We start from the raw sequence: 13,899 nt of genomic DNA, 5'->3' as shown, positions 1-13,899 counted from the left end.
CCGCTCGATGTTCAGTCCCACCCAGGGTGAGGCGTGCAGCCTCGCCCCCTCCCAGGGAACTCCCCCACTCACCGACTTGCTTCTTCTTGTCCTTGGTCTTGAGCCTTACGATCTGCAGGTAGCTGCTGCTGGTCACCTCGGCGATGATGCTGGCGATGCGGCTCCACACGCGGAGCAGGGCCCCACACAGCATGTGGTAGTGCCGCAGCCGGGCACCCTGCAAGCACTCCTTGCCCTCCTGCACCAGCTTGCAGTGTCGGTTCCTGGCAGGAGGGGGCAGGGTCAGGCAGCAGCTGGACCAGAGCCCATGCCATCCCAGAGACATCCTCTGTTCTTGGGGCCCCCTCCCCAGGCTCCAACAGATACCCCGTGTTCTCTGTTCTCGGGGTCCCCTCCTTCCTTGGCTCTGATGGACACCCTCTGTTCTCTGTTCTCAGGGCCCCCTCCCTCCTTGGCTGACGGACACCCTCTGTTCTCTGTTCTCGGGGCCTCCTCCCTCCTTGGCTCTGACAGACACCCTCTGTTCTCTGTTCTTGGGGTCCCCTCCCTCCTTGGCTGAGGGACACCCTCTGTTCTGTCCTGTTCTCGGGGTCCCCTCCCTCCTTGGCTCTGACGGACACCCTCTGTTCTGTCCTGTTCTCGGGGCCCCCTCCCTCCTTGGCTCTGACGGATACCCTCTGTTCTCTGTTCTCGGGGCCCTCCCTATTCTGATGCTCAGGAATCACAGAATTTCAGGGAGCAGAGTGCTCAGAGGCCATTCAGTCCAGTCTGCAGTTGAACAAGAGCCCCTCACCAGCATCCCTAATGATGGGTCAGCCAGGCTTCAGCTGAAGCCTGCTCACAAGAGGGACCCCATTAGTGGTCAGCGCAGCCTAGTCCACTCTGGGGGGAAACTTCTCTGACCCCAAGGCCCCTCCCCCTGCTGCTCTGGGTCTGGCCCTCTGGGGTCCAGTAGAGCATAGCTGATCACAAGCCTCTGGGAGGAGTGTGTGTGGGGAGAGGCGCTCCGGCGCGTGCCCATAAGACTCACCAGACGGCGTGGTTACAGTGAGTCAGTGAGAAGGCGTAGCTGCTCTCCCAATGCTCTTTGGCGTCTTCGGCCGTCACCTGCACAAGGTGGCATTGAGGGGTGTCATGCGCTCTCTCTGACACGGCTGAGCTCTGGGGCTGGAGAGGGGAGCTCAGCCCCGATGAGAGACCCAGGACCTCACTAGGGTCTGTGGGGAGGATGGCAGCAGCCATCCCGAGGGGCAGAGAAGGCTGGGGCCACTCTGGCGAGCGTCCACTCTGCTCCTGATTCACCGCAGGGCCCTTTCCCCTAGGACTCTCCTGTGCTTTTGGCTGGTACTGCCTTGGCAGCAGTGTAGACGGACACCTCCCAAAGGGTGGGTCGGTCCCAAGCTCAGGGTATGACTGGCCACAATCACCCGTATGGAGCAGGTACCAGGGAAGGCCCCATTCTGGGCAGGGATCCCTCCAGCCCTCTTTAAATAAGCATGGGCATTTCTGCAGCACGCAGAGTCCTCACAGAGCACTGCGCCCACCCTTCACCCTCTGCCCCGACAGAAGCAGGGGGCACAGGACGGGGCTGTGGGTAGGAGAAGCTCGTGAGGAAGCTGAACCCGCAGCAGAGGGGGGTGGGGGGAGAACGGAAGAGAGGCCAAGATAAAAAACGGATCTCACTTCCCCCCATCAGAATGTGAGCCCCCGGAGGGCAAGGACGGTTCAGTCTCTGTCTCTGAACCCTCTGGTGCCTGACACTGGGCTGGCTCACAGACTCAGGGATTGCAAGTCAGTTCTTTGGACTTTGGGGTCCCTAAGGCCCTCCTCTCTCCAGGAAGGAATTCAGGCTCTCTCTGCTCCCAAGAGACCCAGACCCAGAACCTAGAGGTTCTGTATGTGGGAACTCCCGGGGGTACCCAAATTCTCCTTGTCTGTGAGTATCTCCCCATCTCTACGGCCTAGAAACATCTTTCTTGGGGCTGATTTGAATCCCTTTTATGAGGGCGATGCAAAGAGTGGCCCAGGGGCTGCACATCGTTCACACTGGTGCGCCAGGCCCGACTCACCCGCCGGTACTTCCTGCAGAGGCTGTCCAGGCTCTCGGGCTGGCTCTGCTTGCCGATGTTGGGTTTGTACAGGATGAAGTGTTTCCCACGGCTTTGCTCAGCCAGCAGGCAGCTCTTCCTATTGCCTCGCACCTAGAACCAGAGAACATGGAAATGAAAGGGCGGGCCGGGCCCCAGGGAGGGAAAGGGAAGTCCTGGCAGAGTCCGGACGCACAGCACTAGAGATTCAGAGCTGGAAGGGTCCTCGTCAAGTTCAGCCCCTCCATCATTTTACAGGGGCTTCCCTGGACCCAGGGCCTCTGAGTCCAGCAGCTTTCCCACCATCCCATGTGGTCCCTACCACAAGATGGGCACTTCTCAGGGCCTGGGGCCCTCTCCAGCTGCTCCATCCTCCCTATCCATTCAGAGGGCTTGCACAAGGGGGCCCCGAGGGCTCTCCTAGCTCAAAACCAGAGATTTCAGCTGTATCCTAGCATGGGGACCTCCCTTCTCTGACCCCAGGTCTTCTCTAGCCATGAAGATGATTCACACTCTTGACCTTAGAGGCCTGCTGTGAAGAAAGGGTCCTGTGGCAACAGGGGCTGCTGGACAGGACTGTCATCTGGGCCGAAGGACTCTCCAGGGACAGGCTTCCCACCCTCTCTGTGCTCGGAGCAGAGCCCCAAGCCTGGCCATCTGGAGGGGGAAAATCCCACCATTCGCTGCCATTTCTGAGAGGGAAACATGGAGGCTCAGATGGGGAGGTGACCTGGACGAGGCAGGGGCCAGCATAGCAGAGGCCCAGGGAGGTGCCCACTTCCTGACTCTGGCCAAGGCCTTGTGGCCCCGACGCCGGGTACCTTTCCACAGTGACCTCTGAGGGGTTCCCTAGGGTGTGGGGGGGTCCAGGGCAAGGGCCTGGAGGTGGGCGCTGAGGCTCCGGGCCCCAGGCCCCAACCCCACAGCTGCCGCTCACCTTGTAGGAGAGGTAGAAGCCGTCATAAGCACCGGTCATCTGCAGTGATTTCTCGTAAGCCTCTTCCCACTTCAAGCCTCGGTCCACACTGATCTGGAAGCAGCAGGAAGAACCACGATGATGCCCCACCACCGCCACCTTCAGCATCCCTCCTTCCACTCCCAGGGCACATCTGTGGACGTTCATCTACTTCTCTCATCTTAGTCTAGGACACCTTGTGAGGCCCTGAGGTGGGCGGGGCCAGTCTCTCCAGCTCACGGGGCTGAAGGCACTTGCCCAAGGCCAGTTGGTAGCAGAGCTGAGAGAACAGCCCCAGACTGCGGACTCACAGCTGCACATGCACAGGCTCTGGATGGAGCCGGAAGGGCCCTCAGGGACAAGGTGGACAATGCAAAGGGCTCTCTGTGCCAGACTTCATGTGATTTGCATAACCACCCGAGGAGGTTCTCCTCATTTTATAGATGAGGAAACTGAGGGTTCAGGCATGATTTGTTCTGGCTCACTAATCCAGGAAACATCAGAGGTGGGATTTGAAACCCAGTCCAGCAGCTGAGCCACTTGTCCTCTTGTCTAGTCCCCTCTGAAGAGAGAGGGAAGGAGATGCTCAAGGATGAACAGGTTGTGAGCAGCAGGGACAGAATCTGAACTCAGGGCCTGTGACTCTAAATCTCAGACTCTCTGTTGGGCTGGGAAGGAAGGGGGTGAGGGTGGTATGGACACTACCGGGGGGCACAGACAACAGACTCAGGCCAGGATGGCCAGCTGAGATGCTGAAGAGGAGGCTAAGCCTGAGCCTTCCAGGAAGGGGCCGGCCTGGTCACAATTACCTTGTAAAAGACCACCTGTCCATCCTGAGGGTGGCCGGGCGTTTGGAACTCCTGCTGGCTCTCCTCATAGATCTCATCTATGCCCGGTGCCAGGTCTATGGGAAGGAGTGAGATGCCTGTGAGGGCCGTGGGGATCGCTGCGCAATGCGTACAGATGCCAGGGCCAGCCCCTGGCCTATCCTTTCCTCCCTTGGGTCTCCCAGCAGGGGCCAGCTCCTCTCCAGGCACTTGAATGTGAGAGACACTAAGATGGGAGCAGAAGTCACGTGACCCGTGTCCCTAATGGACCTGACCAGACACTCCACAGACATTCAGAGGCACACAACGCACACAAAGGGAGCCTTTGCCTGCAGCGGCAAGGAGCTCACCAGCTCATGCCCTGTCCACCTGTCAGTGCATCCTACCACCTCCTGGCATAGTTTTATAGCCACCTTATACCTCAACTAGTAACCCTTCCCGCTATCCTGGACTGGGGTTAAAAAAATCAATGTCTAACATGCCTAACTCAGCTAAGAAGGGAAATGTTCAAATGGGAAAAATGTTTTGCTTGCCTCACATTTCTCTATTAAGGGTTTGGTATCCACGATATCAAAACAATCAATCAATCAATCAATAAATGGATGACTACATAAGTGATCAAAGGAGAAGAACAGTTCTCAAAAGAAGAACTACAAAGTATTCTCAACCACATAAAAAAGGACTCCAAATCACTAATAATAAGAGAAATGCAAGTCAAAACAACCCAGAGGTTTTGCCTCGCAGCCTGCAAATTGGCAAAAATAACCCAAAAAAGGACAACAGTCAAGGTTGGAGTGGCTGTGGAAAGATCAAAGTAATACATTGTTGGTGGAGTTGGGAAATTGTGGAAAACAATTTGGAGTTCTGAAAATAAAGTGACTAAAATGTCTATAACTTTTTGAACCAGAAACTCTATCGCTAGGCTTTTATAACCAAAGAAGCCACTGATAAGAAGAAAGTCTCCATATAGTCCAAAATATTTATAGCAGCCCTTTTTATGATAGCAAAGAATTGGAAACAAAGTAGATGCATGGAAAGATCTATATGAACTGATGCAGAGTGAAGTCAGCAGTCAAAAAAACCCAATATACACAGTAACTACAACAATGTAAATGGAAGGAACACACCCACCCACTCACACCCACACCCACACCTACACACACACATACCCACCCCCACCCCACACTCACTCACACCTCCCCGCCAAGGGAATTCTAAGAATCAGGCAGGACTCAAAATGCAGAGACATGACAGCACACTCCCAAGCCAGCCCCCTCTGTGGGGGTGGGGGGTCCGCAGTGTGATGCATGCCACAGGTTTTTGGATTGTTTTAGTTTATCGATCGCTATGCTGCTGATTTTTTTTTCCCTCTTTAAGAACGCTATCATATGGGGTGGCTCTCTGGGGTGGAGAAGGATAGTTGGGATAACCGTGTTTCTCTGAAGCATGGAAGACATAAAAAAATGCGTAAATTTAATTAATTAATTAATTAGAAACCCCACTCGACTTCACTAGGTGTAAGACTCTCTATCTATTCCTACTTGGTTTCATCTTATTGGATGTTCTGGCCTGTCTGACTGTCTGAATCCGGCCTCTGTCACTGAACATGACAGCTGTCCCTCTGGAGGGTGACATTTGCATATTTAATAAGCCCAGCCCCAACCATCACCCTCCCTGGAGAGCTGTCCCTGGCAGAGCAATGGTGCATCAGGAGGCCACCCACTTTTGGGGCTTTTTATTTCGGCTTGGGCCTGGGATTTGGTTAAATCTGCAAGGCGTCCCAGGGAGGCATGGGCGGGAACTTCCCTCTGTGTTGGGTGACCAGATGGCTTGCCCTTCTCCCTGTAAAGGGAGGGAGGCTGGATGGCTCCCACAGCCCCAGGGAAGGCTCTGCTCCTGTCCCGAGGCTTGTTCTCTTACCCAAGATGCCCATGTCATATTTGCCCTCCTTCTTGTCCTTCTCAATCAGGTAGTCGAAGGTGTCGGAGAAGTACTGGAAGAGGGTGTTCTGTTTATGCACCTCCAAGCCCAGGATGCGGTTCAGAAACTTGGTGATGGAGCAGTCTGGGAAGGGGGTGAGGAGGAGAGAGGCAGCTCAGGCAGAGGGCCCGGGAGGGTCCATCCCTCTAGCCCCTGCCCCCCCCCCCAGTGGCCCACAAGGATGGGTGAGATCTTCCACTGTGATGTCAGTAACACAGGACCACCCCCAGTCCTGTGATTTAGGGATGGTGAAAGGACCCGGACTCCTCAAGGAGAAAACTCCCTCCACCAATGCAGGTTGTCACCTGAGACTCATCATCCCAGGGGCACCTAGGGCAGCTGGGCACTTGTCCAGAGTCACACAGCCAGGAGGAATCAGAGGCAGGACTCTAACCTAAGATTCTCTGGCCCTGAGGCCGGCTCGTCATGCACTATAATAATGATGGTGATGATGACAACAGGTATGATACCTAGCACTTAGGGCTCTAAGGCTTGCCAAGTGTTTTATAAATATTATCTCACTGGTTCTTTACAACAACCCTGGGAGGTAGGTGTTATTCCCATTTTAAAGATGAGAAAACTGAGGCAGATGGAAGTTAAGTGACTTACTGGGGATCACATGGCTAGTTTGTGTCTGAGGCTGAATTTGAACTAAGGTCTTTTGCCTCCAGGCCTCACGCTATCCACTAAGTGACCCAATTGCTCACTATGCTAAAACTGTAGCAGAACTAGGAAGCAACCCCGTTTTACAAATGAGGAAACCAGGCTTGGTTCAGAAGTTCAGTGCCCTTTCTGACCTGAGGTCACACAGATAACAAGCACTGCAGTCAGGATTCGAACACAGTGCTCCGTAGTCAGGCTTTTTCTTTTTTTTCTTTTTTTGTTTTGTTTTGGGTGGGGCAATGAGGGTTAAGTGACTTGCCCAGGGTCACACAGCTAGTGTCAAGTGTCTGAGACCAGATCTGAACTCAGGTCCTCCTGAATCCAAGGCTGGTGCTTTATCCACTGAGCCACCTAGCTGCCCCAGAGTTAGGCTTTTTCTAACACACTGTGTTGCCTATAAGAGAAGTTCAGCAATTTGTTCTCCCTGGCCTCAAAACCCAAAGACCTGGGTGTAGAATAAAGCAGAGAAGCATGTGTTTATGTGAGCAGGATAAAATAGGGGAAATGCCCTCCACAGGAGACAAGTGGGGCTGGCGGGCAGGCCGGGGAGACAAGGGCCATCCTGAAGGCCCTGTGATGGTGTGAGGGCCCTGTGCAGGCTGGCCTATGGGCAGGGAGGGAGCCCTCTCCTTGGGACTCACCCTTCTCGATAGCGATGCAGCCAAACTTCATCTCTCTGCAGCAGATCCCCACGGAGATCAGGCCCTGCTTCATCTCTGCAGGGACAGGGCCAAGGCGATGAGCAGCAGCCCTTCACTGCCCCCTGCCCTGAGGCACCTCCACCACCAAGGCCAAACGCACCCCACCACACAGCCCAGTCTTGATGCCTCTCTGCCCTTTCCTCCCTAAATCTCAGCCTCCAAGTCTGGTCCTCCAGAAGTCTTCCTTGACCACAAGCTCATTCCACCTGGGCCAGAGGTGACCCAGCCCTCAGGACTCCCCCGGCTGGGGTACCACCTCCAAGAAACTGCCACCCCCTTCCTTCATGCTTCAAGAGCTGCTCCTCTTCACCTGGGGCCAGCCTGCTGGGGTGACCAGGCTGGTCCTATCTAAGCCATCGCAGGACCCTTAAATAAGTTCAGGATCAGCCCCACCCCACACTGTGTCGTCTGAGGGGGCTGCTATGGTTCACTGGGTTTTGTGATTTAAGAAAACAAAAATAAAAGCCAGCCACGTGTGGTCCCTTTTACTTCCTCTCTTCATGTCACCTCAGGCTGAGCTGGAGGTCCCTGGGACACTGAGACCTGGCCATTCTTCTCTGCCCATGCTGGGCCGGACCCCAGAGGAGCAGGCCCAGACGACTGGCATCTCCACCCCAACAGCTTCTCCCTACACTGCCAGACTGGGCTAACATTTACAGCCTGAGGGCCATCTCAGATGGGGGGGGGGGAAATGTTTCTTTTACCAACCCCTGCAGTGCCAAGGGCTGGCTGATGGACTTCAAGAGCCACCATGCTTGGCAAATTGATCCCATAAAGCTATCTTGGGGAAGGGGCCCTGAATGTGGACAGTCATGCCTCACACTTCTCAAGGACTTCCCAAGTCCCACTGAAATTCTTGGGCCCAGCCCTACTGCACACGACTGCCTGCCAGGCATGCTACGCAGCAAACCGACGAGCTGAATCGCTACCTCCAAGCCTTTGCTCAGAATATCAAACAACAAGCATTTAGTTGCCAGGCCCAGTGCTGGGAATACAAAGTCCCCAGCCTCAGTTCATGGGATGATTCTTATTTGGGAGCCTCAGGCTTGCTGGTGGGCCTCTCATGGTGCGCTCTGTCCCCCACACTTCTCTGATGCACTTCTACACTACGGATCAGATATCTGTGTGCCTTATCCCCCTACTAGAATAATGTTTAGCTGGGAGATGAGAGGACAAGAGTCCAATGCTGGGACAATCACTGGTTCAGAGCTAGAAAGGGCCTCCTTTCCAATCTCCTTATTTCACAGGTGAGGAAATTGAGGGCAGAAAGACAGCAGGCGACTTGCCCAAGGTCCCTCGAATGATGCCCGTGCCCTCCTCGGCCTCCAATGCAGAGCCCCTTCCCCACACCGCACCACTCTGCTCAGTCCTACAGGGCCAGAGGAGGAGAACTGGGTGGCAAAGAGGCAAATTTAGACAAAACAAGGATGAGGATGAGGGGGGAGGAGAGCTAGCACTTACAGAGTGCTTGAAGATTTATAAAGCACTTCAAAAATACTGTCTCATTTGAACCTCACAACAAATCCTGAGAGGGAGCTGGTGTTATTATCCCCATTTTACAGATGAGGAAACTGAGGCAGGCAGCAGTTTAGTGACTTGCCCAGGGTCACAGCGCTCCTAAGTGTCAGAAGGAAGGCTAAATTCCAGGCCCAGCACTCTGTGTACTATGGCACCACCTAGTGCCCAACACAAGAAAAAACCTCTTAATAACTGGAAAGGGAGGGGTGGACTCCCCCTTACTGGAGGTCACCCCTTGATGGGGGCTCTATGAGGGCGGGGGCAACCCTGGCTAAAGGTTCTCTCCCAGCATGCTTCTCTGCATACAGTGATTACTCCATAAATATGATCCTTGGTGATAATGATGAGAGGGGAGCCCTTTGCCCAGGAGAGCACAACTCCCATAGGCAGCCTCAGGTCAACACCGGTTTCTTCACTGAGGATCCGGATGCCAACCATCCTGGCTAGTGCCCCACACCCCAAGGCTCACCTCGGAAGAAGGCGGCATCTCCTCCTGGATAGTGCTTGGGCAGGGGCACTTTGTTCTCAGACTGGTTCAGGATGGCGGACAAGACTCTGTCTAGGGCTCTAGCTCCATACTGTAAGGAGATGGCACCGGTCAGACACCAGCCTGACCCTTGTGGTCCAAGGGAAGGGGGCCTCAGAAACACTGGGGCCCAGCTCAAGGCCGGGTCATTTCATGTCATTAGAGTTTTTGAAGCACATTTTGTCCAACAAAATGTGGCTGGGGGCTGTGAATGTGGACTTATTTTGCTGATGAAGAAAATGAGGCTCAGGGCAAAGTGTTTTCAAGGTCAGCTGTGAAGCTGTCACCTGGACGTGACTGCCAGTTTAATGCCCTTCCCATGACACCTCCAGCCTGGGTCCCAGAAGTCGGGGCCACATCTACACCTCCCCTTAACGCTCCCTGCCATGAGAATGCTTGGCGGCTGGGGGCAAGTCACCTTGTTCTCAAAGTTGTACTTGCTGAGGTCCCTGGATTCAGTGGCTCTTCTGTCCCCGTGGGTCAAGGCACCCTGTGTGAGAGAGCAGGAAGGCTGTTTGCCAAGGGAACTTCTGTGGGGTGAGGGGGGGTGGAAGGAGGCAGAGCCTAGTCAGGAAGGCCTAGTCAGTGTCAGAAACCCAGTCAACTCTTGATTAGGGATCATGGAGCTTTATCTGGAGAAGAGGCTCTGGGGGCCCAGAGGTCATGGTGACAAAGGAGGGCACTCCCATGATTAACAGGTCCTGCCTGAGTCATCCTGCTCAGTTACCACAGCCTGAAAGGGACTTGGAATCCAGCTTCATGCCAAGTCACAAACGGGATTAAATATGGCTCATGTAGCTCATTTCAGGAAACTCATCAGCGCCTAGGCAGCCCCAACTGCCCCTGCAAGGGCAGGGACTCTGGGCAGGGGAGGGGCTCTGGGGGAAGTTGGGGTGAGGGGAGCTCACCCAGGCAACCACAGGAAACTTACTAGACTCTCCAAACGTTTTGCAACAATGGAGGCAAATCTTCTCTCACCAGCAAGTTCTGAGATCAGGAAGACATACTCAGGAGCTGAGATCTGGTTTGATCGGTGTGTTCGACCTGGAAAGATACAACCCCACGGATGTTAGGGGTAAGTACAGAGATGGGGAAGTGGCCCAGCTGGTGAAGCTGGTAATGGGGCAAGGGTAAAAACATATGCTGGGAGGGAGATCGGGGTGGGTTTTATTTCCCAGGAATTAGGCGGTTACCTGCTGCTCTGCCAAGGGTAAAATGGAGCAAGGGGAACTAGGCAGACAGTTATGCCCGCCTGTCATCCGGGTGAGAGGGAACGCAGGTGTGTCTAAACCCCAGTGAGAGAAACAGAGACAAAATCGTGGGGAGGAAGATTTGAGCGACCTGGCCTTCTTCCTCTGCTCCAAACCTCCTGCGGGTCTTTACTGCCTCTGATCGCCTTTCCCTTATTTAGACTGCTGCCCTCTGGGCACCTCAGGCTGCCTTCTGAATACCAACCCCGTTGGGCTCAGCACAGGCTCAGGCCTGGAATGCCCAGTCTCCTCCTTGTCTTTCACTGAATCCTCCCCAACTCTCCTCTCAAACCCAACTCAAGTGGAAGCTTTGCCAAAAAGTCTTTCTTGTCCCTCTGGTGGCCATGACCACAAGACCTCACACGCAGTGATCCGTGTGGGAAGGTGTGGCATTATCCGCTTGTGAAGGGCCTCTCCCTGCTCTGGACACACGGGAGGCACTTAACAATGTCTGCTCAATGAATGACTAAAGTCATGGCTCTTTTTGCTTTCCCATGCTCACAAAGAGCACTCTAGTATTCCCCCTTGCCTGCCCTGGCCCAAGCCAGCACCTGTCTCACCCTATCCCTCTACCTCCTGCATCTGCCCATTACAGTTACTGGTGTTTCTTTTACAAGCCCATGACCACAGATTCTAGAAACGAATGACCATCAAGATAATCTGGAGATGAGGTCCTCAGGGAAAAGCTGAAGAAAGCCAGGATCTGACAAGTTAAGTGACTTGCCCAAGGTCACCCAGGAGTGTGTGTGTGTGTGTGTGTGTGTGTGTGTGTGTGTGTGTGTGTGTGTGTGTGTATGGAGTAGAGCTAGACTGTGAATCTAGACCTTTCTCTTCTCTTTCTCTGTCTCAACCAATTATGATTCTGTCACACTGATGACCAAAGTAGCCTCAACTAGACTGTAAGCTTAAATCGGTCTTTACCAAAGACAAAGCACCGCACACAGTAGGTGCTTAATTAATTTCTGAACAAATGAATGGGAGAGATGAGGTAAGCAGGAAGGATCGACTGAGTAACTGGAAACAAGGTGACGCCATCAACAGAAATGGGGAAATCAGACGGGGCAAGTTGAGAGGGTAGATTGTTTTCAGTTCTGGAAGTGCTAGACCCAGGCCCCTCTGGAAGCCAGGAAGGAAGTCGGGGACCCCTCCCACTCCTGCCCATGCCCCCAGGGATACGGGGATCCTAAGAGGCATAAGCCCCACTCCCCACCCCACCCCACCCCATACTCACCAAACTGCTGGATGGCCCGGTCGGCGCTCCAGGGCAGCTCGAGTGTCATGTGCACCCGGCGCCTCTGATTCTTCACCCGCCTGTCGGCCTGCAGGGAGATCCCTGAACTGGAAGCCTCCGAGATGATGGCGACAAGCTGAGGGAGAGGCAGAGAGGATACCTGAGGGGAAGCCACCTTTCAGGCTCCCTGGGCGGGTTGACTGCGGCCCCCAGCACCACCACGCTGTCCGATCCCAGAACCACAAAATGCCAGCCCAGTTCTGCTGAACGGTGGTATCTCCAACAAACAGTCCCCTGGGCTCTGCGGCAGTGCTTGAGTGCTGAGTGCAGCCCCAGAGAGCCCCAGCCAAGTCGGCCTCCCCGTGTCTTATGTCATTGTTTGGTCTGCCCTCTGGGGTCACAGTAACCCAAGTCAGGGGCCCCTTCCCAGGGATAAGCCATCAGAGATGCCAGAACCGAGAGCTGAAGTCTAGATCACACACACTCAGCATTCTAAGGAACCTCAGAAACCAGAAAGTCCAGCCCAGACCTGACCAAGAATCTCGCAAATAACAAATGACAAATGATCATCCGGCCCAGGCATCACTAATTAGGGCCCAGGGACCATGTCTGACCCCATCATCCATTTTTGTGGGCGATGATTTTACATTTTAGAACACGATAGAACTTTAAGGTGTAAAAACCATTCTTAGTGGCTGTCCGAGGCAGGTGGTCATTGGGCCTTGGTTTGCTGGCCCCCACTTTAACCTTGGCTCAAAGACCTCTGGGTGAAGAAGGAGATGCGCCTCCTGTCCAGGCAGCCAGTCTACGTCTGGACTAATCTAGCACTTAGGAAGTAATGTTTAATACGGAGACTGGATTTGTCACTGTCCTGATCCTGTCCTCTGGGCCCAAGCACAATAAGCCCGTTCTTTCTTCCCCAGGTCAGCACTTCAGTTATACTGTCCTCCCCAAGACCCCAAGGCCCTTCCCTCTCCTGGTCACAGGGTTCTAGATATTCTCTGGCTGGTGTACCCATGCCGTCCTTCACAAGGTCCAAACTCGAACGTGGTGTTCTACATGGAGTCTGACCAGGGGCCTGCTGCCAGAGACCCCATTTGTTCCTCTGGTGATCACATTGATTCATACTGAGCTTGCGGAACACTAAGATCCCTGGTTCTTCTTCAGAACTGCTGTCTTGGCCGCTTTCCCCATTGGGTACTTGTGAAGTTAAATTTTCACATTTATCTGTTATACTTCACCTTATTAGACTTGGCCCAACGTTCCAGCCCACGGAGCTCCTTCTGGAGCCGAGTGAGCCATTAGTTTTTCCCACTTAGCTTTGGGTTACTTTTAAATTTCATGAGCATACCACCTCTTTTCATAGGTCACAGATTTAAGAGCTGGAAGGGAATCATGAGTGACTCTGAATCCTGCCATCTAACCAACCTCTCCATTCTCCTACATGACCCATAAGAATATCATGAAAAGGATTAGCCTTCCATCAAGAGGGTGAGTGGCTATCTCTAAGTTCAGCTCCCCTGGCTGGCTATTAGGAATGAGTGAATGAATGAATGGGTAAAGCTGCCTTTCTCTCTCTTTTTTTTTCCCCCCAGGGCAATGGGGGTTATAAGTGACTTGCCCAGAGTCACACAGCTAGTAAGTGTCAAGTGTCTGAGGCTGGATTTGAACTCAGGTCCTCCTTAATCCAGGGCCAGTGCTTTATCCACTGCGCCACCTAGCTGCCCCCTGCCTTTCTCTTTTTAAGTAAGCTTGAATGGTTTGGTGGTAAGAGCTGCCCTGGTCAGAAGTACTGGCTCTGCTACTCCCTTCTCAGTGCCACAGTTTGCTCATCTGTAAAATGGGGGTGATAACTACTCTGCTGACTCTCCTGAGATGCAGATGAAGCAAGTGCTCTCTAAGTACAAAGAAAGGTCCCACGTTTCCTCAAATAGTCACAAAAAGCTGGACACAGTGGGGACCCACCAACTGGGGACTGACTGAAGAAACTGCAGCAAGTGAATGTAAAGGACTATTGCTGTGCTGCGAGAAATGGCGAATATGAGAATTCAGAACAACCCACAAACCAAAGCAAAGGGAAGGAAGGAGAACCAGGCGAACACAGACACAACCCCTACAGTAACGTACTGCAAAACAACACTAGGGGGCAGCAGAATCCAGA

The 13,899-nt window shown here is 53.7% G+C and overlaps 1 protein-coding gene across 1 annotated transcript in view; it reads right to left on the bottom strand.

Annotated features, from left to right (window-relative positions):
- Positions 1-13,899, bottom strand: part of SBNO2 (strawberry notch homolog 2) — a 67,951-nt gene that overhangs the window by 2,814 nt on the left and 51,238 nt on the right. Inside the window, exons 18-28 of the mRNA XM_043976139.1 lie at positions 11,739-11,874; positions 10,189-10,301; positions 9,676-9,747; positions 9,201-9,309; positions 7,154-7,228; positions 5,790-5,933; positions 3,852-3,946; positions 3,025-3,117; positions 2,070-2,201; positions 1,031-1,107; positions 73-263 (exon numbers count right to left, since the gene is read on the bottom strand). Coding sequence (XP_043832074.1) covers positions 73-263; positions 1,031-1,107; positions 2,070-2,201; positions 3,025-3,117; positions 3,852-3,946; positions 5,790-5,933; positions 7,154-7,228; positions 9,201-9,309; positions 9,676-9,747; positions 10,189-10,301; positions 11,739-11,874 — 1,237 coding nt within the window. The remainder of the gene's footprint in view (positions 1-72; positions 264-1,030; positions 1,108-2,069; positions 2,202-3,024; positions 3,118-3,851; positions 3,947-5,789; positions 5,934-7,153; positions 7,229-9,200; positions 9,310-9,675; positions 9,748-10,188; positions 10,302-11,738; positions 11,875-13,899) is intronic.

Source organism: Dromiciops gliroides, chromosome 1, assembly GCF_019393635.1.
Source record: "Dromiciops gliroides isolate mDroGli1 chromosome 1, mDroGli1.pri, whole genome shotgun sequence".
NCBI classification, from domain to species: Eukaryota; Metazoa; Chordata; class Mammalia; order Microbiotheria; family Microbiotheriidae; genus Dromiciops; species Dromiciops gliroides.
Note: the sequence above shows the minus strand (reverse complement) of the source record. Positions and strands in the feature narration are given on the sequence as shown.